This window comes from Cotesia typhae, unplaced genomic scaffold, assembly GCF_013202065.1.
Source record: "Cotesia typhae breed Kobodo isofemale line unplaced genomic scaffold, CoteBio_Ctyphae scaffold_13, whole genome shotgun sequence".
Taxonomy (NCBI): Eukaryota; Metazoa; Arthropoda; class Insecta; order Hymenoptera; family Braconidae; genus Cotesia; species Cotesia typhae.
In genome coordinates, this window is record NW_027423774.1 from 14,812,202 (window position 1) to 14,840,119 (window position 27,918).

Here is a 27,918-nt window from a genome sequence, read left to right on the forward strand (position 1 = left end):
CTTAATCTCTGTAAGAGTCCAAAATTCTTTATTTGATCGACGAGTTAAATGATTCGTTTTGGAAACTTTGAACGAGGAAATCGAAAGTTCGATTCCCTGCATAACAGAAAATTTTTTTTATTAATAATTTTTTTACGTAAATATTTTCAGGATAGGTGAATGATATTTCAATTCAAGATGGTCGCAAAGTTTGAAATAAGCCAATATAATCTTGAATAGAAATTTACTGAATAAAAGGGCTTTTACACAAGGGCTAAGTACACAAAATTCTGTCAGAAAAATATTTTTATCTTGATTTGAAATATTATATCTAGCTCCAAATTGAAAAAATATTTAGCTCAACATATTAAAATTATTTGAATCAAGAATAAATATTTTCTACGCAAACTAAAAAAAGATAACTTCACAATTTTCTGATCGTTCATATAAGAGTTATTTGCTTAATTCAAGAGTCATTCTTTTTTTTCAATTGAGAAACAGAATAATTTCGAGCTAAGAGTAGAGAATTCAGAGCAAAAATTTTATTGTTTCGAAACATCCGTTTTTTCTGTAGTGTAAATCATAAAAATCAATCTTGTTTTCTACCGGTAATTGTTTTTATCTAAAAAAAAAAAGTCTTTAAATAACTTTTATGTTTCAATGATTTTAGTAATAAAAATGTTTTAAATTAATAAATAACCTTAGGCAAAAGATTTCAACTTTGTAGCCAAATTGGGATTAAATTCAGTAACTAATTATGAACCAGATTTGGAAGCTAAAGCATGAATTTTTAAAAAAGTATCAGCAAACGAGTTTTGTTGGAAGATATAAACTTCACTATTAACTATATATACAAACGAAGTTACAGAAAGACATCACGTATAAACGAGCTGCATGCAGCAATCGGCAGTTTACAGATTACTTGTTTGAGAGAGTGGGGCAACATGTTAACAGAATGAGAGAAACCAAGTAGTTCAGTATGAAACTAGCCGTCGTGTTGAATTCTTGCAGCGAAACTATTTTAACTTCTTTTAACGATAAATTAAGAAAATGTGTACATTTTTTTCCTTATAAAACAAATCGTCAATGAGTGTGATGTGAAACATAAAAAATTATGGTAAAATACTCAACAAAAAATCTTCACAATATTAGTGTCAATGTTTACAATGGTAAAAATTCTCAAACTTCGACTTCGCAATTATAACTTCTAGTGAAATGGCATTAATTGAAAAAAAATATAATACTCTGGGCTCGCGTGAAAAAGAAGGGATTCCATCAAATCATGTATGTAAAAAAAACTTTATCTCGAAAAAATAATATAGATAAAAACATTACAACGTTTGTACTATAACGACTTATACAAATGATGCAAATGTTTGAAGAAAACAAGGCCTGGTATGAGCCTTGATAAAGATCCTACGCATTCCTCCGCCACACTTTATAATTGATTTCGAGAGAAAGGTGATTATTTCTAGGATGTAGGCAGTGTTTGGCCCAATTCTCGTCTATCCTTTTCTGGCTCACTCACCGTGTCTTGCGAATCAACATTAATGAAACTTGTCCTGTAGGATTTTATATAAATAAGCATGATATACTGATTTGTGTAAAAACAAACAGTAAAATTTTACTCTCATACAAAATAAAACGAAATTTATTGCTTTTAAATTCGATTGTTTTTATAGTATTTAGATATGAATTATATTAAAAAATACTTCATAATAAGACTCAAAAATTATCTTTGCACGGAACGACAATTACTTACATGTGAAGATAATGATTTACATTCAATAATTATTGAAATTATTCATTGCTAATAACTACAAATACTAATAGTAATATTTGATATGAAATTACTAATAACATTTAATATTTATTAATTTCGGAGATTTCAATTTAGCAAGTATGAAATTTTTTTAATAAATCATACTGAAAAATATCAAAAAAATATAATAATGATTTAAAGGAATGTCAGCTTGGTTATTTGTTACAAACTTGTCGTCTAATAATAATTTTCTTATTAAATCGACAAATATACTGAGTCTCACAATTTCCTCTTTTTAACTACTTTTTGGTGTCTTTTACCAAGCAGTCCCCTATAAGTTTTCTATTTATTAAAGTTGTTAAATTTATCAATTTAAGAATAATAAAAAAAGACCATTCGGCAGCCGAAATGAAAGTAAATTTCAGAATGAATAAAAAAAAATTACTAGGATTGTATTTTAAAAAAAAAAAAAAAAAAAAAACTATAAAATCTTTTAAAAATAAAGCCACTGCACTTAATTTCAAGACTGTACTCAAATTGAAGCTTATTTAAAGAGCTTTCAGTAACAATTCACAGAGATTCAATACGTTATCCCATTCAAAAATTATTCAAGTTAAAAAGTTGAGAAATTTGAATTTTTGAAATTTTGAAATTCTGGCATTTCTAAATTACTTGACGGTTTAAACTCATCTTCGAACTTGACTTCGGTATCTATCTGTAGAATAAGTATGTTGAGTTTAGTAAAGATCCATTGTAAATCAGCGACGCTATCGTCGTGACAAGGCGCGTTATATCGTATATATATATATATATATTAACTCAAAGTTTGGGCCCTTAATATTAAGAGCCCTTAATATTAAGTGCTCGATCAAGGCGTGTGGAAATTTCCCATTAAAAAAACACAGAAATTCAGAAATAGATTTTTTTATCTTTAAATTTTTATATCTCAGTGGCATATCATAGCATCGTTTCGATCATGGACGGATTTTTTTAGAATTGAATGCTCTACAAAAGCGTCTATTGCAGCTAAGCCGTAACTCGAACCGGCGAGGTAGTACAGATTCTTTAAACTTAATGTTAACTTAAAGTTAATGACAAAGTTTTTGTAATTTCAGATTTTTATCGAAAATCGCGTCAAATTATAAAAAATATCTTTTCTTTTATTATCCATCACTACTTTCTTAACTTATTATTTTTTTTGAAAGATGGAACGGTAAAAAGATTTTCGATTTAAGATAATTTCGAGTTTAAGATAAACAATTGTTGAAAATATCGAAATTCCATTTTTGTGTTTTTTTTCATATTAATTTTTATGTATGCTAATAAGCTCTATAGAACAGAATTAAATTAATTATCTAAAATATAGAAAATGTCATCATAACACGGAATCTTATTGAATATTAATAAATCTTAATAAATTGATTTTTTAAGCGATTAGAATAAAAATAAGAATAACTCTTAAACGAATCACTTAATTTCAATTGAATAGGGATATTCAAAGTTCAGCAAACGTTACAGTTTGATTAGAAATTGAATTTACCAATTCATTTCAAATTCTTAAAGAATTTAAATTCCGTAAACTTTTTCGATTATGTCGAAAGTTTGATCTCGATCAATCAATTCGCCAATACTCACGCACACGCATTTAAGCATAACTCTCGAAATGATTGGCCCTTTAACCGTGAAGATAAAATAACTATACTTTGTACTTGTAGACCGAAGTAGGAAATGCGTACGATTGACAGATCGCAAAGAGGACAAAAGCGTTCAGCGATTTAAGTAGATTCAATTGCCAACTATTATATCAGAAGTAAATACGTATATAGTCGTGTCTATTAATTCGTGTAGATTTTCAAATTTAGGGATCAATCATTATCGGTAAATTCGGTGGTTTCTAAACTCTAAATTTAGAGCAAAAAAAACAGAAATCTCGCGATTTGTATAATTAATTAAATGTAAGTAACAATATCATTTCTATGAGATAAGATATATGTAAAATAATGTTAAAAATAATTGATACATGTAGTACAAATAGACAAAAAAATTCCATCTGTTAAAAAGAAAATTCTTAAATAAAATCATTTATAAAGTAATCAATTCAAAAAGTCAGCATTAACAAAATATAACGCTAGTCTGAAAATAACCGAATTGAAAGAAGAGAGTTATTAAAAATATTCAAAATTAAATCATAACGAAAGGAAAATCTTTACATTTAATAAAATGTTTTATTTAAAATAACGATATCGTAAAAATTAACACTCGTAAAATAAGTGATTTGTGAACTTGACCATCCGAAAATTTAGCCACGGTAATTTTCGGCTGATTCTAAACTTGGTGATTCGTAAAATTCTAAAGTTTTATTAGTACTTGAATAAAAATTATTAACAATATTACCATGAAATACACAATTATCATATCTGATAAGAATATTTCGTTCATTGTTATTTGTTTTTATTAATCTTTAGTAAACATTAATTTTTCAATATTAATTACAAACACAAAAATAAAATTTAATTGTAAACAAGCTTTGAGGTTATAAGTATAAGCGAGAGTATCAGCAGTTAGCAAATTATATCAAAGTGACGATGGTACCCTGACAGCCAAGTTGGTCGCAACTTTCTGTCTATCTACTGCCGCAACTTGTCACCAAGTTGGCAGCAAATCTTGGAAAAGAACTCAGTTGGTGTCAACTTGTTAACCAATTTTTCGGCAAAAACTGCTTCTGAAATTTTTTCACATCAAGTTGACGACAAGTTTCTCAAGAAATTTGGCGACATATTGCGGCAGTAAATTGATCTTCTTTTTCTCAGAAACTTGTAGCCAACTTAATGCCAACAGTTACAAATTCGGAAGTTGACCGCAAGTTGTCGCTAAGTTGGTGGCAACTATCTGACATCAACTTTGTTGGTCTGAAACTTTGGCTATCAGGGTATATGCATACAACCAGCAGCAGTCGCGACAGCGCACACAAAATTTATTTATTTTCTACCTGAGATATTTTTTTTTCATTGTCTCACTTAATTTTCTGTTTTTAATTTTGACGACGTTACCAAAAAAATTAGTTTTCTTACAATTTTTTTTAAACTTTAAAATACATACAGTTACATGTGTCGTTTATGAGTACGTAGTAATTTTTTCAAAATTTATCCATAAACAATATTAAAAGTATAATGAAGGGGGCAAGCCCTATCCTGATTTATGTTGAAGCGAATATTTCATTAAATGACAACAGTAATTTTCTTACAATTATTTTGAAAAACTGAAAATTATAATGAAAATCTTTTTGTAAAAATTGATGACAAACGGTATTCACTTAGTTCAGAAATATTGGAAGTGACCTAATTTTGAAGATTCTTATTTTTCAACTCATAACTTAACAAGTTAGAGATGATAATTTAGGAATGTTGCACTGCGCGACAAATTTGATATACTTTTAACGCTCAATAAATTTCTTTTAATTTCGTAAATGACTTCTTTTATCAACAAATCTACCATTATCGAGTCATTCTTCATCAATTGTTCAATAGAACTACCGCGAAAAATCTCGTAAAATATTAAAATGCCACATAGAAAATACGTATCTCAGTTAAAGTCAGAATGCAATTCCACTAAATCCGAGAATTGACACAATCAAATTATCCGGAGACACGGTAATATTTTGCGCTTCGTATTCTTCCATATATTTTTGTATTTTTTCGTATGTAAAAGGAAAGAGCACATTGCTCTTAGTTAGTTTTCATTGTATTCACAATAATTTACATAAGGAAATTTCTTTTAAAAGTTAAGCACAGCTGATATAGCGTAACGTCTTTAATGTCCTATAGACTTCCACTTTGACATAAAAGCTAATAGTCCATTGAAATGTTACATTTTTTAGGCCTAACCTTGCATTTTTTAGAGGACTCAATTTTATTTTTTTGATGTATTGGGGGGGTCAATGTAAAGCTAAAACCAAGTTTGTGGGGTCGCCATCCTTGTCCCACGGCCGCCATCTTGAAAATAGGGGTTGAAATGGTTTTTACGATATATCTTTTAAACTATTTATTTGATAAAAAAAATTTGTTCACATTTTTTGTTGCAAATTAAATTTTCTACAACTTTGGCCTCGTAACTTTTTGTCGTAGAACTATAAATGAAAAAGTTATAAGTAAAAATATTCAAAAATTCGACAAAAAAATTTCTATTTTTCGAAATAACTTTTTTTTTTTATCATTTTTCGAAAAAATTAAATCAGACCATTTTTGTAGATCGTTTCTTGAGGAACAACTTTTATGAGCAACATTTTTTCATTAAGGCAATAGCTAAGGTTTTACAGCGCTCCGTAGTGAGTACTATTTTTCAGTACTCTTAACTATACCTATGTTATACGTGTGTACTAATAATGTGTCATCAGTTATTGTTCTATTTTTTTATTTTGTTATTATAATTTTTTTAATTATAAATTTTGAAATATTATTAAATTTATAATTAAAAAAAAAGAGCGTGTGTACAGAGTACACATGTTAGAAGTGAAACTTCTTTGGCAAACTCAATTTATAATTCATTAATTAATAGTTAATAGATATCAAAGACAGGTACATAAAGGATTATTGCATATATCGTATGGAAAGAATTTAACTGATATATAGTATTGAAAGGATTAAATAAGAAAAATTTACACTATTTATGTCACATATTCTTTCAATTTATTTCTTCAATATGTACAACATCATCTGATGATATTTGTAATGATATGGTTGTCACTAAAGCCTTATATGGTAACTAAAATATGAAACATAAGTTCTTGTTTCAATATTTTCTAAATATCGTGTAAAAATGGCATCTATTGTGGTTCCGTATTTAGTTGTCGACATATTAGGATTATTATTGAATTGCAGACTAAATTTTTCATATAAAAAGTTAATTAATGGTGTCGAATATTAAAATATCTGAATAAAAACGTTAATAAAACAGTATAAACAAACACGAGATTATAAAATACATAATAATAACATTTAAGAGCAGTGTATCTACAATCTAAAATACAACGCATGTGCACATGAAAATAACATTTTTATAGTGTAAAAGTATAGAATTTCTTTATATCTTTATCTTTTTCTCTCCAACTACGTACATATATGCGTTTTTTAATGTGAATGCTCATATTATGATTATTGTGACGCTCATAATATTATTATTGTGACGCGACCTTGAAATTTTACCCTCAACGCGCGCAAAGAAGTTTCACTTCAAAAATTATAATAACAAAATAAAAAAAAAAAAAAAAACAATAACTCATGATACATTATTGGTACACACGTACAATGCTTTTCAATGATTTGTACAGATCAAGAAACTCACGGAAAATAGAAACATTAAAATTTGGGAAACTTTAAGTTAAGAATTCACTAAAGACATCTCTAAACATAGACCAGTAAAATTAGATATCATTGATTTTGGACATCTCTTAATATTTACAAATATAAATTCTTACAACTTAGAACAAAGACGATTAAAAATGTAGTAATCATACAAAATAAGCGCTAAGAAATTTAAAATACAAAAGATAACTAAAAATTAATTAATTTTCCTATGACCGCTGCTTCAGGAAGTTGTACAGTTATTTTTGATCGATTGTTTTTTAATTTTAAAAACACACCAAGGTTTTGCTTTTAATTTCGGTAAAAAATATTTTCAAGTACCCAGAACTGCCAACAGATCCTGTAACCGCTGCTCCATAAAGTTGTGCAGTTATTTTTAATCGATTGTCCTTTAATTTTAAAAACCCACAGAAATTTTGATTTAATCTTGGTAAAAAATATTTTCGAAGACCCGGAACTACCAACAGCTCCTGCGACCACTGCTCCAGAAAGTTGTACAATTCTTTGCGATCGATTGTCCTTTTATTTTAAAAACCTACAGAAATTTGACTTTTAATCTAGGTATATATTTTACAGGACAATTGGTCAAAAATAACTTTACAACTTCCTGGAGCAGCGGTCACAGAAACTGTTGGTAGTTCCTGGAAGTAAAAAATTTTTTTTACCTCGATTAAAAGCAAAATCTTGGTGTGTTTCTATAATTAAAAGACAATCGATTAAAAATAACTGTAAGCTTCCGCGAGCAGCAGTCACAAGAAAATTAATTAATTTTTAGTTATCTGTTGTATTTTAAATTTCTTAGCGCTTATTTCGTGTGATTACTACGTTTTTAATCATCGTTGTTATAAATTGTAAGAATTTATATTTGTAAATATTTAGAGATATCCAAAAGTAAAGATATCTAAATTTATATGGTACGCCGTTTTACTTTTTAAAGCTTAAGATTTTTTACCTAAGGTTTAAATTATAATTAATATTTTTACTGTTTTTGAATTATGTTTGACATAATTTTTATTTGAGATTATTTTTTTGAAATCTATTTTTATTTCACTTTTGATAATGTTAATTCCATCAGCATATAAAAACATAGGGTTTTGGAGCATTTTTCATTTTTTAAGATATTATTTTTTACAATTTTTCTGACATGTTTGTAAGGCAGAAATCAATTTTTATTTGGAATTTTTAGCTGTAGGCATATTTGCCGATGTCATACATATGATAGTAAATTTTGTTTACGTTGTTGAGTATAGATAAAAATTTTTCGTCATCTTAGAAATTATGGTACAAAAAAACAAACACATTTTTATTATTTAATATTAAATATGTTCTATGAAAAATTTTCTGAATTTTATTGAAGCTAAATTTTCACTAAGCTGATAAAATTAATTCAGTCCCTAAAAATATAATATACAAATATTAATCATCATTGAATATGACAAATTTATTAAACTTATGTTTCAATTTTGTATTGTATAAAAAAAAAGTAACTTTGATCATTAAAGTCTCAAAAGAATCACTATTAGATGACAAGTTATCCTATTTTCATGTAATTTTTTATCATTTAAATTTTAATTGATTAATTGATATGTTGTTGATAATGATAATTATGGATTTTGAGATTATGTTTACATGTATATGGAGCATTTTAATATTATTATTCAATAATTCTCTATCCAAATAATTACATACCAGAATTATGATTGATGTAATAAATAACTTGTACAGTTATTTTTTGCAGTAATGTTTTTAGTTCATATGCTTTCAGTTATATTAATTATTCTTATTGATAAGGGCTCCAGAAATTTATAAATTAAAAATTTCACAATAATTAGTGCGATGACGGAAAAAATACTTTATCATTGGAAATTTATGTAAGCAAAACAACAGAATAGTAAATCATGGAAATCAATTGAATTTTATTTAAACTATCAAAAAATATTACACAATAATTAAGTCGATCTGTAAGTTAGCAATTAAAATTATCAATATTGATAATTTTAATTCACAGGATGAATTAAAATTATCACTAGATGCTTAAAACATCAGTGCAGCCAATACAAAATCGCGCGATTTTATCGTCTCATTCAAAAGTAGTGTTATTGGCAAATGTAAATTTCAAGACACCACCTCGTGGTCGAAAACAGTACTACTCAAATCAGGTCATTTATTTTTTTTTTTTTTATTAAAGAAAAATAAGGTACAAGGCGTTGGTGTAAACCATTGTAGCCAAAGGTCATTTATTCTCATGGCGGTGATGTACTTGCCACCTGACGTTAAAAAATTTAACTACTCAAACCAGGTTTTGGTAATAGGCCTTTTTACACGGTGCAATTTACCAATACTCAGCAAGGTTACTAGATGCGTTATAACGACGACACCTCGTGGATTGGTGGGCTGTTTATTGTCACACAAGATTTGTTTATTAGTTTAAATTTAAAATATATCAATAAATGTATTTTAATAAATGATTCGCTGGTTAATATTGATAACATTTTATCTCAACTTAAATTTATTGTTCGTTATAAATTAATCAAGAAAAATTGCATATACACTCGCTCGCATTCATGCTGGACCCTCCCCGCCCGCAAATTTTTTTAACTTTCAGCTAAGAATATTGAAAATTTTCAAAAGTTGGAAAGTTATTGATTTCACCCCGTTTTTCGAAAATCAAGTTTTCAATGGATGTTGACGTTTTGAGGTTCTATTCTAGGAAGCCCTCCGAATGTTTCCGCGGTGATGGCCGTATGTGAAGCTCTCATAAATTTTGAACGGCTTTGCCGATTTTATCGCGGTTGGTGCCGTTCGAAAGGGCTTGACCAAACTTAGATTTTGAATAAAACTTGGACCGATTCGAACCAGTAGATTTTGAGAAATCTCAAAAAACAAAAAAATTCAAAAAAGAATTAGGAAAACAGTTGACCTTGAAGGCCATCCCTGCAACTTCCCGCTAATTCCATACCTGGACGCTTAAAATTACACTTAGCCCTGTTGAAAAACTCCCATAGGATCCCATCAAAAGCGACAAAAGCCACTTAGAAACCAATACATTCTATTGGTTTCTAAGTGGCTTTTGTCGCTTTTGATGGGATCCTATGGGAGTTTTTAAACAGGGAGGCCGTTTTTGAGCTCTTCAAGCTTAAAAATACAGTTTATGTGTTGTTTTGAGCTTTCCGAGCTCAAAGAGATAACTTTTCTATGCTTTTGAGCTCTTCGAGCTCAAAAGTCTAATAGAAGTTTGATAAAACACTATTTATTGAGTTTTCAAACCGAAATAACTTTTGAATGAATAAACTGATTTTCTTGCGGTTGGCGGCATTCAACGCATTTCTTTAAACCTCATAAAGAATCTTTAAGTTTGTATTGATCAAACCAGAAATTTCGGAGTAATTCCGAAAAAACACTTTTTTTGGTTTTCTTTCCTGCACGATATCTTTCTAACGAATCTACTGATTTTGACCGGATTAGCGGCAATCGACGTGGTTTTTCGAGCTTAAGGGCGGATTAGTTTTTGAAGTTGATCGATCGAGCCGTTTGAAAGATATTCCAAAAAACCACTTTCAAAAATGATTTTTTTCTTATTTTTTGGGGATTTTTCAAAATTTCTCAAAATCCATCGGTCTGAATCGATTCAAATTCTCAGAAAATCTAAGTTTGAGGGAACTCTTTAGAACGCCGCTTCGTACGTTCCAATCAGTTCAGTCGTTCAAAAGTTAGAAGCGACACACACACACACACACACACACACACACACACACACACACACACACACACACACACACACACACACACACACACACACACACACACACACACACACACACACACACACATATGCATGCATGCATACACATACAGACACCATCGCGGGAATAGTTAGGGAAGCTTCCTATGGACCTCGAAACGTCGAGATTCGATAAAAACTCAATTTTCGTAAAATAGGGTGAAAACAATAACATCCCGATTTTTGAAAATCTTCGACTTTCTTAGCGGGAAGTTAAAAATGATAATTAAAGGAATTATTGATTTAAATTAAATAATCAGGAGCTCAATAACATGATAATAATAGTAATAATAATAATAAATATCATCAATACTATAATATTTATCATTAATTCAGTGTGACCATTAAAATTATTTTCAATATCATCTTTATTATTATTTAGTGTCATTATCATATTGATGTTAGTAAAGATCAAAATTCGTAAACTTATAAATAATATTTGTATTATGTAAGGAATATCATCGTTTAAAACTTCGCTCAATTATCAAGTAGTGCCACCTAGAGGCAACAATCATCAAGACGTTTGTAGTATCTGTACATTGCTTGAACACAATTACTCAGATCTTGATCAGCTGACTTTTCCGAAGAAAGCAAAATCAAACAATTCTAGCTCTTATAAGTATTGAATTTAGTTAATAAATGCAATTGAATTAGAAGAAAATACATTTAGAAAAATACATATGGAAAGTTGTTTAATAATTAATTCCAGGGATTTTATATTAAGAAAAATTTTCAAATCAAAAGTTGTATATTTCCCGCGGAAATTGAATATTTATAAAGTTTCAATATAAATCGTTTAAAGTATCACTTTTCGTACAATATCTAGCAGCATTAATAAAATTTTATATAAATAAGCCGCGAATACTCTTTGACTTAGATTGATAAACTAAATTTTTTTTTTTTTTTTTTTTTTTTTTTTTTTTTTTTTATTGAATTCTGTTTATCGGGATGCAACGTCCCATAACAGAGGGGGTACAATGTAAGGCATTTTTACCATCTTTATGCTATAAATTAAATTAATACAGTTTGTTATAATATAATATAATGTGGAGCTACTATTCCTCCAGAATAAAATTTCTAATTAAAAAACAATTATTGAAATATGCAAATATCATTTTACACTTAAAGTAGTTTAGATTATTAAAAAATTCGGAGACAAATGAGTTGTTTGCCGTTCTCCAGTCATCTGTCAATAAACTAAATTATTAATTGTAAGCTTTTAATTTCACATAAATTTGAAAAAAAATTTTTACATTTTTTGTAATTGTGATAGTTGTAAATTTAAAACTAATCCTCAATACTCAATAATTTAAAAACAATAATAATAATATATGTCATAGTCTTTTCGCAAAATTCGTCATTTCATGAAATACCTAGGCACTTCCAGAAGCGTCGGCGTTTAGTGAAAAATATTAAAATTGCATTATCAGCCTAGGTATTTCATGAAATGACCACTTTGTGCCGGCATCTCGTGTTTAAAGCCGTTACATAATCAGACGTTACATATAACAGTTAGGCTTTTCATGTAATACCTATTATAGATCTTGGCACGTTGAATAAAGAAAAAAAAATTAATAACATTAAAAAAAAGGAAGTAATAAAAGCAAATACAGATTAATTTGTAAAAAAATATAACGAATATTCTCGAAAACAACCCTACAAACGACCGAATACTTCAGTTTACTAAAAAAAGGTAAATATTATACGGTCATTTGTCAGGTTGTTTTTCGTAACATTCGTTATATTTTTCTACAAATAATTTCTTTAATTCTTTCCTTTTTTTTTAATATTATTAATTTTTAACTTTCCGCTAAGAAAATAGAAAATTTTCAAAAATCGGTCAGTTATTGGTTTTACCCATAATATTTACAGGACAGGAAAATTTTTTGACCTATTTTGGTATTTTTTTCCGTTTCTAGTGCACTAAATCAATTTTTGAAAAGTGTCAAATTAATCTCCATTAAATTATCTTGACAATAGTATGCAAAATATCTTGATTCCGTGAACTAACAAGACTATAATAATGAAAATAGTTGCCGAAATGCGGCGAAAAAAATTTTTCGATCGTAAAGCACTCTCTGATGTTTCGCATCATGAGTCGTGCAAAAAAACAAATTAAAAAAACGGTTAACCCTAAAGGCCATCCCTGCAACTTCTTGCTAATTTCATAATTAAGCGTTCAAAATTGCACTAATTGCGTTTTTGAAATCGAAAATATAGTTTTCGTCTCATTTTTACCTCTCCGAGCTCATAAATCTGATAGAAGTTTAAAAATAAAACACTATTGTTTTAATTTTCAAACTGCAATAACTTTTAAATGGATGAACCGATTTTCACGCCGTTGAGAGCACTCGACGTAGTTTCTTAAGGCTCATGAAGAATTTTTAAGTTTTATTTGATCAAATTAGGAATTTCGAAAAAACACTTCTTCAGTTTTCTTTCGACAACGATAACTCACGAACGAATCAACCGATTTTGGCCAGGGTGGCAGCGATCGATGTGGTTTTTTTATGTTGAAAGTTGAATAGTTTTTAGACTCAATCGGTAAAGCCGTTTGAAAGTTATTGCAAAAAAACCTCATTTGAAAAAAAATTTTTTTTGTAGTTTTTTCGAGATTTCTTAAAGTTTACGGGTTTAAAACGGTTCAAATTGTATTCAAAATCCAAGTTTGGTCAAACCCTTTGGAATGGCGCCAACCGCGATAAAATCGGTCAAGCCGTTCAAAGGTTATGAGAGGTTTAGGGGAGCCTGGGGCACGACGGCCCCCTTAAGCCGATTTTTCCTTTTTGTGGCTTTTAACCATCAAATTAATTTATTTTCCCATCTATTTTGAACAAATAAGTCAAAATTTTGCAAAAATCGAAAAAAAAATTTTTTTTTCCGGGGCACGATGGCCCCCTTTCCGAAAAATCATATAAGAAAATTTTGAACTTCCCGCTAAGAAAATTAATGATTTTCGAAAAATCGGGAAGTTATTGTTTTTACCCCGTTTTGCAAAAATCGAGGTTTCAATAGATCTCGACGTTTGGAAGCCCGAAAAAGCTTTTCCTGACTATTTTTACGATGATGCCCATACGCGCGCGCGCGCGCGCGCGTGTGTGTGTGTGTGTGTGTGTGTGTGTGTGTGTGTGTGTGTGTGTGTGTGTGTGTGTGTGTGTGTGTGTGTGTGTGAAAGTATGAGCCGCTTATAACTTTTGAACGGCTTGACCGATTTGATCGCGGTTGGTGCCATTCAAAGGGCATGACCAAACTTAGATTTTGAATAAAATTTGGAACGATTCGGACCAGTAGATTTTAAGAAATCGCAAAAAAACTACAAAAAAAAATTTTTTGAAAAGTGATTTTTTTGGAATAACTTTTAAACGGCTTTAACGATCATTTCCAAAAACTAATCAGCTCTTAACATCAAAAAACCGCGTCGATCGCCGCCAGTCCGGTCAAAATCGGTTAATTCGTTCGTGAGTTATCGTGAACGAAAGAAAACCGAAAAAAGTGTTTTTTCGGAATTACTCTGAAATTTTCGGATCGATCAACTAAAACCTAAAAATAACTTATGAGGATGATAAAACTGGTCCAATGCCTTCAACCGCATGAAAATCGATTAATCCATTCAAAAGTTATTGCGGCTTGAAAATTCCAAAAATAGTGTTCTATGAAACTTCTATCAGACTTTTGAGCTGGGAGAGCTCAAATGCATAGAAATATTATCTCTTTGAACTCAGCAAGCTAAAAATATCACATAAATTATATTTTGAGCTCAAAAATCTCAAAAATGTCATAAGTATAATTTTAAGCGCTTAGGTATGAAATTAGCGGGAAGTTGTAGGGATGGCCTTTAGGGTGAACCGTTTTTTTAATTTTTTTTTTTTACTTAAGCTATTACCATCAAAATCTAGTAATTCTCCTCAGAAAACGCCGTCGAGGGAAAACCACGATTCTTACGAGTCTTGAGTATCGTTGAGAACTCACAGAAAAAAAAATCAACATGAGGCAAAAAGAAGACCTCAATTAAACAAAAAAAAAATAACAAAAATAAGATAAAAACCAAAAAATTTGAAAAAAAAAATGTTTTAAGTATAAAAATGACAATTGCCACTGTCTGTATTGCAATGGACTTTTCTCAGAGACCTCAGAGTCCTCAGAGTTATGGATTCAATGAAAAATTGTAATAAATGGTCCTATAATTCTTGCGCACGAATTGGCGAAAATTATTCTGACGAATATGTTTGTGATCTTATTTTATTATTATATTATTGTTCAGCTGTTAATTAGTTTTAAATAGATAATAATCAAAAATATAATTAATTTCTTTTATTGCACTCAGGGGTTTTAAACCTATGTACAAGAAAAAATACAGAGATGTTATTTAGCAATGAATTGGTAACATTAGTTTACATTGATTGAAATCATAGGTTGAGTTTTCAGATAGAGCTTTTTAAATACGTCATATCTTGAAGCAGACCTTTTTTTTTATATTTTTATCAAGTCAAAATTAGGAATATGAATTGCGTAGAGTAAGACATCCTTGGAGGAATTCAAATAAAACTTTGAGATTAGGTTTCTGTCTGGTGCAGAGGATACCGTGATCAATAATTAATCATTTAATTATTACTGTTTTAATTTTTAAAAAACTGTGTTTTCAATTTTTTGTAAGCCATATAATTTAACTTTTCATTACATTTTTCAGTTTAATTAAATTCATTCTAATTCATTGACCCCAAAAGTCCTAAAATAATGAATTCTTTAAATTTGTCATTTTTTTTTTCGAGTGGTCCATTATGCCCCACACATTACATATTGGCCCAAAATATCATAAAAACATTATAGAGGTCATAACTTGAGGAAAATTGAAAAAAAAAAATTTACCTAATTTTTGAGGGGGCCGTCGTGCCCCAGGTTCCCCTACATACGGCTACGAACACACACACACACACACACACACACACACACACACACACACACACACACACACACACACACACACACACACACACACACACACACACACACACACACACACACACACACACACACACACACACACATATATATATATATATATATATATATATATATATATATATATATATATATATATATATATATATATATATATATATATATATATATATATATATATGCATGCATACAGACATACGGACATCATCTCAGAAACATTCGGGAAGCTTCCTAGGACTTCAAAATGTCGAGATCTGGTGAAAACTCGATTTTCGAAAAACGGGGTGGAACCAATAACTTCCCAACTTTTAAAAATTTTCAATTTTTTTAACGGAAAGTTAAAATTCTTTGCTGTACATGCTTCCTTAAAGTTACTAGATTATTATGGAATTCGAATTTTTCGATTTCGCGCCACGAGACGACTAATAAAATACTACTGTACCATATAGGCCACGTACAAAATGCTCAGAATCTTGTCTAAATACACATGTGTGTATCCTGCAGGACTCAAACGTTTTGTGCACTTTGCAGAACATAATCATAATACAACTGGGCTGCACTGCTTTTTAAAACAAATAAAATAACTGAGAGGTTACTACTGGGATAGTACTCAATACCCAAGGCCAATTTTCCACTTTTGAATGAGACCAATGAAATCCCACCATTTTGTATTGGCTTCATTCAAAATATTTAGTGATAATTTTAATTCCAAGTCTGAATTAAAATTATCAATATTGATAATTTTAATTCATGAAATCATTCGTAACTGTCCGTAAAAATAATTTTTCGAATTATCTATTAATTCAAACAGTTAAAATAATTCCTTAAATATTTTGTTATAGTGTACTTGCTGAATTTTTATGATGATAGAACATCATGAATAAATATGAAATTAAGCTCATGATTTATAAAAATTTATTCATATTTCATTATGAAATAAAATTTTCTCTGGTAATTTATTTTTTATTTTTCGTTGCTTATTTAATAATGTGAAAAAAAATTACTAGATACAGAAATTTAATGGTCAATTATATAGATTTTTTAGCACTTTGGATGTCTTCAAAAATAACATTAAAAAATTTTTCAACAATAAGTTATAATTCTTTAGAATCAGTTAAAAATTTAAAGAATTAGCATTATGTACATAATTTTAAAGCCATTAATTTTTTATATCGTTGAAATATTTAGTTATTATTGGACGATACTTGAAATTATAAAATCCTCATATTATTTCACTTCCTACAAACAAAAATAAAATTCGATGCAGCATCAATAATATTCGCCTATTGGAAATTGTACATTCTAAATAAATACTCAACGTATATATTACACATAAATCAAAATAATTGTTTCTTTTCTTATGAAATAATCAATTATATGTTAAAGAATAAAAATGCACACAATTTTCAATATGTATACATAGTTTGTAAATATTTTACTTACGCACAATATTTAATAAAGTAAAAAAATACGATGTTATAATATCTCGGTACAATTTGTCATGGAATTGTTATAATTATTATGGAATTGGTCTTTTTGATGAATTATTATGACAACTATTTTATTATGAGTTTAAAAAGTAAAACGGCGTGCCATAAATTTACTTGTCTATGTTTAGAGATGTCCATTTCATTAAGTTTACAAATAATTAGAACTGTCTATTTTTCTAAATTTCTTAATTTTTCAATTGTCTTTTTATTGACTTGTTTAAATTTATTATTTTTCATTTTTTTAAATCTCTGTCATTTTACGTGTTTGTTTTATGGTTTGTCTAATTTCACGGATATCTTGTTTTTAAATTTCCTAATTTTATGCTTATCTTTTTTGAAATAATTTCATTTTTTTTGGTAACTGAATTTTTACATTGCTACCTCTTTTATTATCGAAATTTTAAATCATCTTTTTTTTTTTTACGAATAATTTTTTTTATTATTTCCAATATATTATTTATCCAAATTTTTTATTTAGTGATTTCTTTACTTAGAGTTGCCCAAATTTTAATGTTTCCATTTTCCGGAAAATTCTTGACCGGTACGAATCATTGAAAAACATTGTATAATATAGGTATAGTTAAAAGTACTGAAAATTTTACTCACTTCGGAGCGCTGTAAAACCTTAGCTATTGCCTAAATGAAAAAATGTTGCTTATAAAAGTTGTTCCTTAAGAAACGATCTACAAAAATGATTAGAGACAATTTTTTCGAAAAATGATAAAAAAAAAAAGTTATTTCAAAAAATAGAAATTTTTTCTCGAATTTCTGAATATTTTTGCTTATTACTTTTTTATTTATAGTTCTACGACAAAAAGTTACTAGACCAAAGTTGTAGAAAATTTAATTTGCAACAAAAAATGTAAACAAATTTTTTTTATCAAATAAATCGTTTAAGAGATATATCGTAAAAACCATTCCAACCCCTATTTTCAAGATGGCGGCCGTGGGACAAGGGTGGCAACCCCACAAACTTGGTTTTAGCTTTACATTAACCCCCCCCCCCCCTACACATTAAAAAAATAAAATTACGTCCTCTAAAAAATGCAACCCCAAATGCTTTTCAATGGACATATTTACTAAATATAAGTAAGATGGACGGTGGCGTTTATTACTCGATAGGTCTTATTAGGTGACTGAATAGTAATTACGGACAGTGTCTCGGATAGCTTAACTGGTAGAGCCTTTGGCGCGTAATGATCCGGGTTCGAGTCCCGGTCTGGGCTGTCCGAATTACTTTTTTCAGTTACTGAAAATTCCTACTGAGTAAAGGTCCTCCCCTTCCCCCTTATCCTTTATTTCCCTAATTCCCAAATTTGTCTTTAATGACAAATTTAGCTATTATATATGGATTTTCAATGCTTTCCATGCTTTTCAATGGACTATAAATATAAAACCATTTTTAAACTTATAGACTTGATATTTAACGTAATTTTTCTTTAAATTTCATTGTTGTTCGCTGAAAAGAAAGGCTTGAAAAAAGAAATTCTTAGAGAACGCGGAGACATGTAATCTAATTATCATCTTGTATTAAAGTTTTTTATTATAAATAAAAAATTAATTAATATGTACATAATCATATTCTAGTTCTACTTACCTATCGTTATTACTTATCGATACGATAATTCAAATGATAAAAAGGTTATATATCAAATATTTACCTAAATTTAAAAACGTTATAAATAAAATACTAATCAAAATAATAGTGTGGGACGTGCTGAAGTCCAATAGAGAGAGTAGAAAAGTTACAATCAGCCTTGTAAAAACCAAGAAGGTTACAAGTAAAACTAATAAAATAGAAAAAAACACTAATCAAAATACTAATAAAGAGTCCCTTCTTGTATTGAAACAACGTTATTTATGATTAGTTTAAAACTCAAGAAGAAAATTAAAGTTTCTGTATCAATAAAATTTATTAAATTATTAATTCCTTTAACACTCTTATAATTATGATGTTCGTTTATTTCTTTCAAGAAAACACTATCAACAATAATGTCAGTACCATTAAAATCATGTTTAAGAATTATGAAATTTCACTGAATTTCATTTGGACAAAGTCGTAAATATGAAGAATAAAGTTATCAAAAAAATTTGTAATTAAAAAAATATAACCATTACTGAAAACTCATTTACGCCCACCATAGCGGGTGTCTAATAGCTAGTTTTATCATGAATTTCTCTATCTTTATCTAAGTTGAAAATTATCTTATGTGTCGTGGTTAAAATTATATCTGATATAACTATTTACAGATTATGTTGCCTTATTATATACTAATTTTCTCAACTATATCCTTGATTCATTTTACATGTAAACAATCATTTTATATCATCTATAATAATTCATGTGAGTTGAGTTGTACAAATCTGATCGAATGATTTTTATATTTTATATATTTGTATTTTACTTTATTAGTATTTGAATGATTCAAGATTTTTAAACTTTGTAACAAAAACTTCTTAACATATTAATATCAGTTGATAGCTTCTATACTGAATTGACTTAATTTACATTGTAACATAGTATTTTTGAATAACTTTCTGTAATTTTCGAACCTCGAAGACATAAGAAGCCTTGATATAAAGATTTCTTATAGATTTAATTATTTTCTAGATTTATTATTCTGTTTGTCAGAAATTCAAAATATTTTGGAGTGATTCCATAATATTTTAAGATCAATATAATAATTTTCTGGTTGTTCAAGTATTATAACATAATAATGACAAACTGAACCTTGTATTATTTTTTTTACCAGCCTAGTCAGTTCTTGCGTCATCAGTTCCTCTTTTCTGTTCACGGAGTCAGACAATATGGATAATACATGTACAATAATATATGCAGCTATAAAGTTTGTAATATAAATTAACAAGATGTCAGAAGACAAGGTCGTATAATTATCTTGAGAATAACTGCGACTCTTTTTATTCAAATTATCATATTATCAATAATTAATTATAATCAACTATGTGTTTGTAAATCGAATTTTAATTATTTAATTTTAATTATTTATCAAATCTATCAATGTGGCACATTTGATTTTTCTCTTTAGTCGAATTTCGTAAAATTATATGCATTTTCCCAATAATTTTTCGTTGTTTAATACTGTTAGATCATCTCTTCTACATAAGATCTACTCACTGTATGCTGACTTATTCATATTTTCGACCTACGTATGTCGCTCAAGAACACATCGAATGAGCTACTTAGATGCAACCTACGTTAAATATTTTTGTAAAGGCGATAATATGAATCTTAAATACTCTATGAATTTAACTTTCTTTTTCAAGAACTTATACCAACATGCCAGCAATGCTCAACAATTAAACTTTGATATCTTATTACATTGAAGAGAATAAATTTTATAGATCATTGAAAATCTAAATTTTAATTTACGAAAATCTTAATTTATTCTGTTCAAATTAAAATATTAGAAGGTTATTACAAAAAAATATTTATTTAGTAATACTTAAATAGGAGTGTTTTTTGAAGTAATTTATCGATTTTGAAATCGATATAATATTAAAATGTTTCGACATCAATGGATCTAAAAAATATTTAGAAAAAATCTCTTTTTTTGAAAATTTTACTTTTAAGAATATCTCTTGAGAAAATGAAATGTAATTATTTAAGGTCCGGTTTGCGGCATTGACGTGTTAACACAGGAAAAGGATAATTTGAAAAAGGATATTTATGCTTTTACTAAAGACATAATAAACATCGAATCAAATAACCTTTTTCAATTTATTAAATACTCGATTTCACAGGCAATTCAAAACAATTCTTTAATTATTAATGTAAGATATAAATTATTGTAATATCGTAAAGCTGAAAGTGGAGTATAAAGTTTCGTGTAAAGCTTCATATAATATAGGGATTTCCGAATTTTTTAATTGACATTTATGCTAACAGTATATGTATGTATAAACTATTTAATTAAGTTTGATGCAAAACCGTCATTGATCAATTTTACAATACTAACGTATGAGTAAATACTCATTCAAATAATAGTTTAAAAAAACTAAAAAACACGCTTATTTATAGAAAACCGAACTAAAAGAATAGAAAATAAGTTTTCTATTCAAGGTGCATGGGTCAATAGATATAAATATTCTATCGAAAGATATGAGTAGAGTGATTATCATTTTTAGAATATCTTAAAAAGCACCCCACGCTTTTTTAAAAATAAAATACATTTTTTTTTATTTACACTATTATTAATTACATTTATTGAAATTTTTAACACTATTCTTAATTTAAATTTATTAAAACTTATTTTCTATTCTTTTAGTTCGGTTTTCTATAAAAAAGCGTGTTTTTTAGTTTTTTTAAACTATTATTTATTTTCTACTTTTTAGTTTGGTTTATTTATAATAGCTTGTTTTTTTAATTTTAAACTATTATTTGGCAACTAACTTACCAGCATGCACTTTGTTAATATTAGATAAATCGGCTAAAGATAATGGTTGAAAATTAGAATTTCTGCCTTATCGACTATGGATGAAAATTATATAAATTAACAAAAATCTTATTTTGCAAATTGAACAATGAAATAATTTTATCAAATTAGTGTATTGTCATCGGTCCTCGATAAATCTACAAAGTTTGAACGAAATCTGGCCGTTTAAAGTGGGTCCAAATCGAACCCAAAAGAGTCGGTTACAAACATACAAACATACAAACATACAAACAAACATATAAACATACATACAAACATACAAGTGAAGCTAATTAAAAGCGTGTAAAAACGACTAGTACAGCAGAACCCTTTTATGGCAAAAATATGATTTTTATTGCGAGTTGTTGTTTAAACTTTTTTTGATGATTAGCGTCGATCTTATCGCAATAAGAATTAGTTTGTCATCAACATTTTCGCGCTGATTTTTTACAACTACATATGTATAATTAAGATTATTGAGTAAAATTATCTTCAATTATTATACTTGAAGAAAAATGAAAAGAAAATATCGACCATTTTCTAACGCAACTGCGTATCTAAAAAATGACTACTTCTTCTCACCTCCACTTTTTAATTTGTAGGCCGGTGTTAATAATTATAATGAGAATTAAAAAAGATTAGCGAAAACGGTTGACCCTGACGGCCATCCCTGCAATTTCCCGCTACTTTCGTAATTAAGCGCTCGAAATTGCACTTATTATGTTTTTGAGCTCTTCGAGCTCAAAAATCTAATTTTCGTGTAGTTTTAAGCTCTCCGAGCTCAAAAGTTTGATAGGAGTTTAATAGGGGTTGGCGGCATTCGACGCAGCTCTATCATCCTTATAAGTTATTTCTAGGTTTTAATTGATCGAACCGAAAATTTCAGAGTAATCCCGAAAAAACACTTTTTTCGGTTTTCTTTCGTTCACGATAACTCACGATTAAATCAACCGATTTTGACCGGACTGGCGGCGATTGACGCGGTTTTTTTATATTAAGAGCTGAATAGTTTTTAGAATTGATCTGTAAAGCCGTTTAAAAGTTATTCCAAAAAAACCACTTTCAAAAGCCGTTCAAAAGTTATAAAAGGGTCACACACACACACACACACACACGCGCGCGCGCATGCGCACAGACATACGGACATCATCGCGAAAACATTCAGGAAAGCTTCCTAGGACCTCAAAACGGCAAGATCTGATGAGAACTCGACTTTCGAAAAAAGGGGTGAAACCAATAACTTCCCGATTTTTGAAAATTTTCAATTTTCTTAACGGGAAGTTAAAAATTTATACACGGAAAAAAATTTCGTGGAAATTTTACGATACAACTATTGTAAAGCTGGACTATTTTTTCATTACTATCAATTGTCAAATATTTTAAAAGAAAATTTACTATTTATTCATGAAATTTTACAACTTACGATTATAAAAAATACGATCTTACTATTGTAAAAATTAAGAGATAAAAATTTCCAGTGCTGTCTCTGTATTTTTCCAATAGAAATATAACAAATTTTACAATAGTTGAATTGGAATGTTTTTCAATTAGTGTGAGTGATGGCCGTATACAGCAGTAGACTCCAAGTTTATGTAAATGTTGAAGGACATTGATTGTAGTCTACCTCGGATAGCGTAGAGGAAGAGTCTCGGGCTGCCAATGAAGGGTACTAGGTTCGATTCCCCGATGGGATGAAAATTCCGATTTCTTTTTTCGGATACTGTAAAGGTAGCAATTAGTCCACTTCCCTCTCTCTCCCTCCTTAAAATTTCTTTAAAAAAAAACTGACTATCAATTTTTACAATAGTTACAATAATAAATCGTGGCCCGTTTTTTGAGAGTTTCGACCTATGACTAACTTTTAGACTTTCATTTATTTTAATTTAGAGCATTATGTGTTTAATTATTGATACTCTAAATTCTGAACATTTTTTTAAATATTGAAACAGCAAGGCAGCTATTTAAATCTTTGAACTTGAACAAAATGAATAAAAATACTTAACGATAATTTAAATTAAGAAAATAAATATTTTAATTATGAATGATATTTTAAACAAAAATGTATTATTTGTTATAGATAAAATTAGAACGTGTTTTGGGTGTAACTGTATCGAGTAACGCAGCGTTGGATTGCGACAGTACTAGTGAACTAGTCGCTTATCCTGCAGGGTAAGTCCCAAGTTATTTAGTTTTTATGGAAAAAAAAAAAAAAAAAAAAAAAAATGGATAAAATTATGTAATAACTAAAGACACACTAGTATGAGATGCTCTTATATGCTTCTAATTTGGGAAGCCGCGATAGTGCACCTTTTAAGGGTTATCCATCCAACATACTATGTCAGAGATACATTGCGTTTTACATTATGAAGGAAATTGTAAATAAATAAAAACAATTATTATTCATTATCCTTTTTTCTTGTTAATTCTTTTATTCCAATGATTTTCTATAATTTTTTATGATTGTTTTTTTGATAATAAATTCTGTGCCATAACGAGAACTTGACCCTAAATTCTATCGTATGTAAATCAAAACTCGTACAGCATTAAGACATTATTCTACTTAAAAACTTAGAAAAAAGCAATTTTTCAAAAATAAATATATTTCAAAATATTCTCTCTGAATTTTAAATCGATTGAATCAGTCGAATTGTACTTTTCTGTGTCGCAAATGAAACTACGTGGGCGCGCTATTGGAGTGTAGCTTTTAGCATATTTAGAAATGTACACTTAAAAAATTCTTCACATGTTTATCTCAAAACTACACGGAAAAAAATTTCTGGGAAAATTTACGATAAAACTATTGTAAAGCTAGACTATACTTTCATTAGTATTAATTTTCAAATGTTTTAGAAGAAAATTTACTATTTATTCATGAAATTTTACAATTTACGATTAGAAAAAATACGATATTACTATTGTAAAAAGTAAGAGATAAAAGCCTCTGTATTTTTCCAGTAGAAGTATAACAAGTTTTACAATAGTTGAATTGCAATGTTTTTCAATTAGTGTGAGTGATGGCCGTATACAGCGCTAGATTCCAAGTTTATGTAAATGTTGAAGGACATTGATTGTAGTCAACCTCGGATAGCGTAGAAGAAGAGTCTCTGGCTGCTAACAAAAAGTTCTGATTTCGATTCCCGGATTGGGCGATAATTCCGATTTCTTTTTTCGGTAACTGTGAAGGTAGCAATCAGTCCAACCTCTTATCTCTCTCCCTCCCTAAAATTTCTTTTAAAAAAACCGTCTATCAATTTTTACAATAGTTAAATTGTAAAGTTCACAAACACATATTGTATAATTTGCTCTACAGTATTGGACTTTTTAAGTCTCTCGCTTGCCTTGTTTGTTGGATAAAATTTACAACAGTAGATCTTAAAAATTACTAAATGAGAAGTATATATAGTCCACCGTTACTAATTTATTTAATAAAAATTAGGAAAATGGTTGACCCTGAAAGCCATCCCTGCATCTTCCCGCTACTTTCGTAATTAAGCGCTCGAAATTGCACTTATTATGTTTTTGAGCTCAAAATTTTAATTTTCGTGTAGTTTTGAGCTCTCCGAGCTCAAAAGCTTGATGGGAGTTTAATAAATCACTATTTTTTTAATTTTCAAACCGCAATAACTTTTGAATGAATGATCCGATTGTCACGCGGTTAGCGGCATTCGACGCAGTTTTTCAAATTCTATGATATAATTTTAAACACAAATTGATTAGACCAGAAATTTCGGTGAAATCCGAAAAAAACACTGTTTGTCGATTATTTTCGTCAACGATAACCCACGAACGAATCAACCGATTTTGACCGGCTTGGTGGCGATCGACGTGGTTTTTCGATGTTAAGAGCTGATTAGTTTTTAGAATTGATCGGTCAAGCCGTTTAAAAGTTATTAAAAAAAACCACATTTGAAAAAATTTTTTTTTGTAGTTTATTTGAGATTCCTGAAAATCTACAGGTCCGAATCGGTCTAAACCATACTCAAAATCTAAGTTCAGTCAAATTCTTTCGATTGGTGTCAACCGCGATAGAATCTTTGGTCAAGCCGTTCAAAAGTTATGAGAGGTTCACACGCACACACACACGCACACACACACACACACACACACACACACACACACACACACACACACACACACACACACACACACACACACACACACACACACACACACACACACACATATATATATATATATATATATATATATATATATATATATATATATATATATATATATATATATATATATATATATATATATATATATATATATATATATATATATACATACAGACATAGCGACAGCATCGCGGGGGTAGTCAGGAAGCTTCCTGTGACCTTCAAACGTCGAGATCTGATGAAAACTCGATTTTTGCAAAACGGGGTGAAAACAATAACTTCCCGATTTTTGAAAATCTGAGATTTTTAGCGGGAATTTAAAAATTACGATAGTGAAATAATAAAAATTCCTTCAATTTTCTTTCCGTGTACTTTTCAACACTGCTTGGTGATAAAATTTTCGAATCTACTAAACCGATTATTCTGTAAACTTGTATCAACTGGCTGAAGTGGGATTATTTGAAAATTTGTTTGTATGCCTTAAGCGTGAGCGTAGGTATGCTCTACTCTCGCCTAAAAATTGAAATCCCGTTTTTCTTCACAATGATTTGTTTTTAATATTCTTTAACTTCTCTGTAAAAATTAATAAGAAAATTTTCAAAAATCGAGTTTTTCAGATCTCGCTTTGAGGTCCTAGGAAGCAATCTTAAATATTTATGTAGTATAACTATATTATAAATACTATATACTCTAACTATTACTATACTATATACTAGTGTCCGTATCTGTGTGCATGTGAGGGTGAGTGATGTAAATCTCTCATAACTTTTAAACGGTGTGACCGATTCAAACATATAGTATACGGCATTACGTTAGACCCCCCAAATTCAGATTTTAAAAAATTTGAATCGGATCGATTTAATAGATTTTGAGAATTCACAAAAATAAAATTAAAAAAAAAAGGTTTTTTTTTTTAATTACTTTTAAACTACTGAACCGATTAATTTTAAAACCTCTCCAGCTCTTTCTCTGAAAAAAATCATCGAATGTCGCAAACCACGTCAAGAATGTTAATCCATTCGGAAAATGTCGTAAACGAAAAATTTGTAAATAATTTGTAACCAATCCCATTTATTTTTTCAAAGTTTATCTTTGCTTTCAGCTTGTTTCTTTCATTTCAATGAACATTTTTATCACTCGAACAGATACCACAAACTTTCAGCTTCACTAGTATTCAAGTTCGATGGATTCCCATCGAACTTATATGAAGAAAGAATGTCTCTCGACCAATAGGGAAGATGGAATTTCCATCCGTTGGCTTGAATTAGATTTACTAGTCACTTGACCGCTAGGTGTAAAAACATTAATTTATAAATAAGTATTTTTTTCACATGACCTCTACATTTCTTTTCGGATAATTTTTGAACTCTAATGGTGTTTTTATATTTTCAAAATGCAAAAAAATTTTTCTAAATCTTTATCTCAATATTTTTATTCATAATCTCATGAAAAATTCTTAAAAACAGGGTTTTTTTTTTTTTTTTTTTTTTTTTTTTTTTTTCTTCAAAGTCCTAAGATAAAGTACTGTCTTCATTCTAGACTTTACAAGATCAACTATTTTTGTTAATTCAAGCTAGTTTGTTAAAGAATTAGAATAGATTAAATTTTAAAACCGGCTGATAAAACATTTAAGCGGGTTTTTTAACTTCCCGCTAAGAAAATTGAAAATTTTCAAAAATCGAGAAGTTATTGGTTTTACCCCGTTTTGCAAAAATCGAGTTTTCAACAGTCCTCGACGTTAAGATCCTAGGAAGCCATTTCGAGGGTTCTTGAGAGGGTGTCACCATGTGCGCGCGCGCGCGTGTGTGTGTGTGTGTGTGTGTGTGTGTGTGTGTGTGTGTGTGTGTGTGTGTGTGTGTGTGTGTGTGTGTGTGTGTGTGTGTGTGTGTGTGTGTGTGTGACCCTCTTATAACTTTTGAATGGCTCGACCAATCGAAACGCGGTTAGTGGCATTCGATTCGGTTCCGACAAACTTAGATTTCCTGAAATTTTGAACCGATTCGGACAGGTAGATTCCAAAAAATCTCCAAAAA

The 27,918-nt window shown here is 29.1% G+C and overlaps 1 protein-coding gene across 6 annotated transcripts in view; it reads left to right on the top strand.

The window, feature by feature from the left end:
* Positions 1 to 27,918, top strand: part of Wdr62 (WD repeat domain 62) — a 47,611-nt gene that overhangs the window by 4,772 nt on the left and 14,921 nt on the right. For 5 of the 6 annotated variants that reach the window (XM_074254599.1, XM_074254594.1, XM_074254598.1 and 2 more), the window contains one exon: positions 23,842 to 23,933. In XM_074254599.1, the coding sequence (XP_074110700.1) occupies positions 23,842 to 23,933 (92 nt within the window). Of the gene's footprint in view, positions 1 to 714; positions 1,264 to 23,841; positions 23,934 to 27,918 lie in introns of those variants that run through there. The other variant, XM_074254597.1, reaches the window with a different exon arrangement.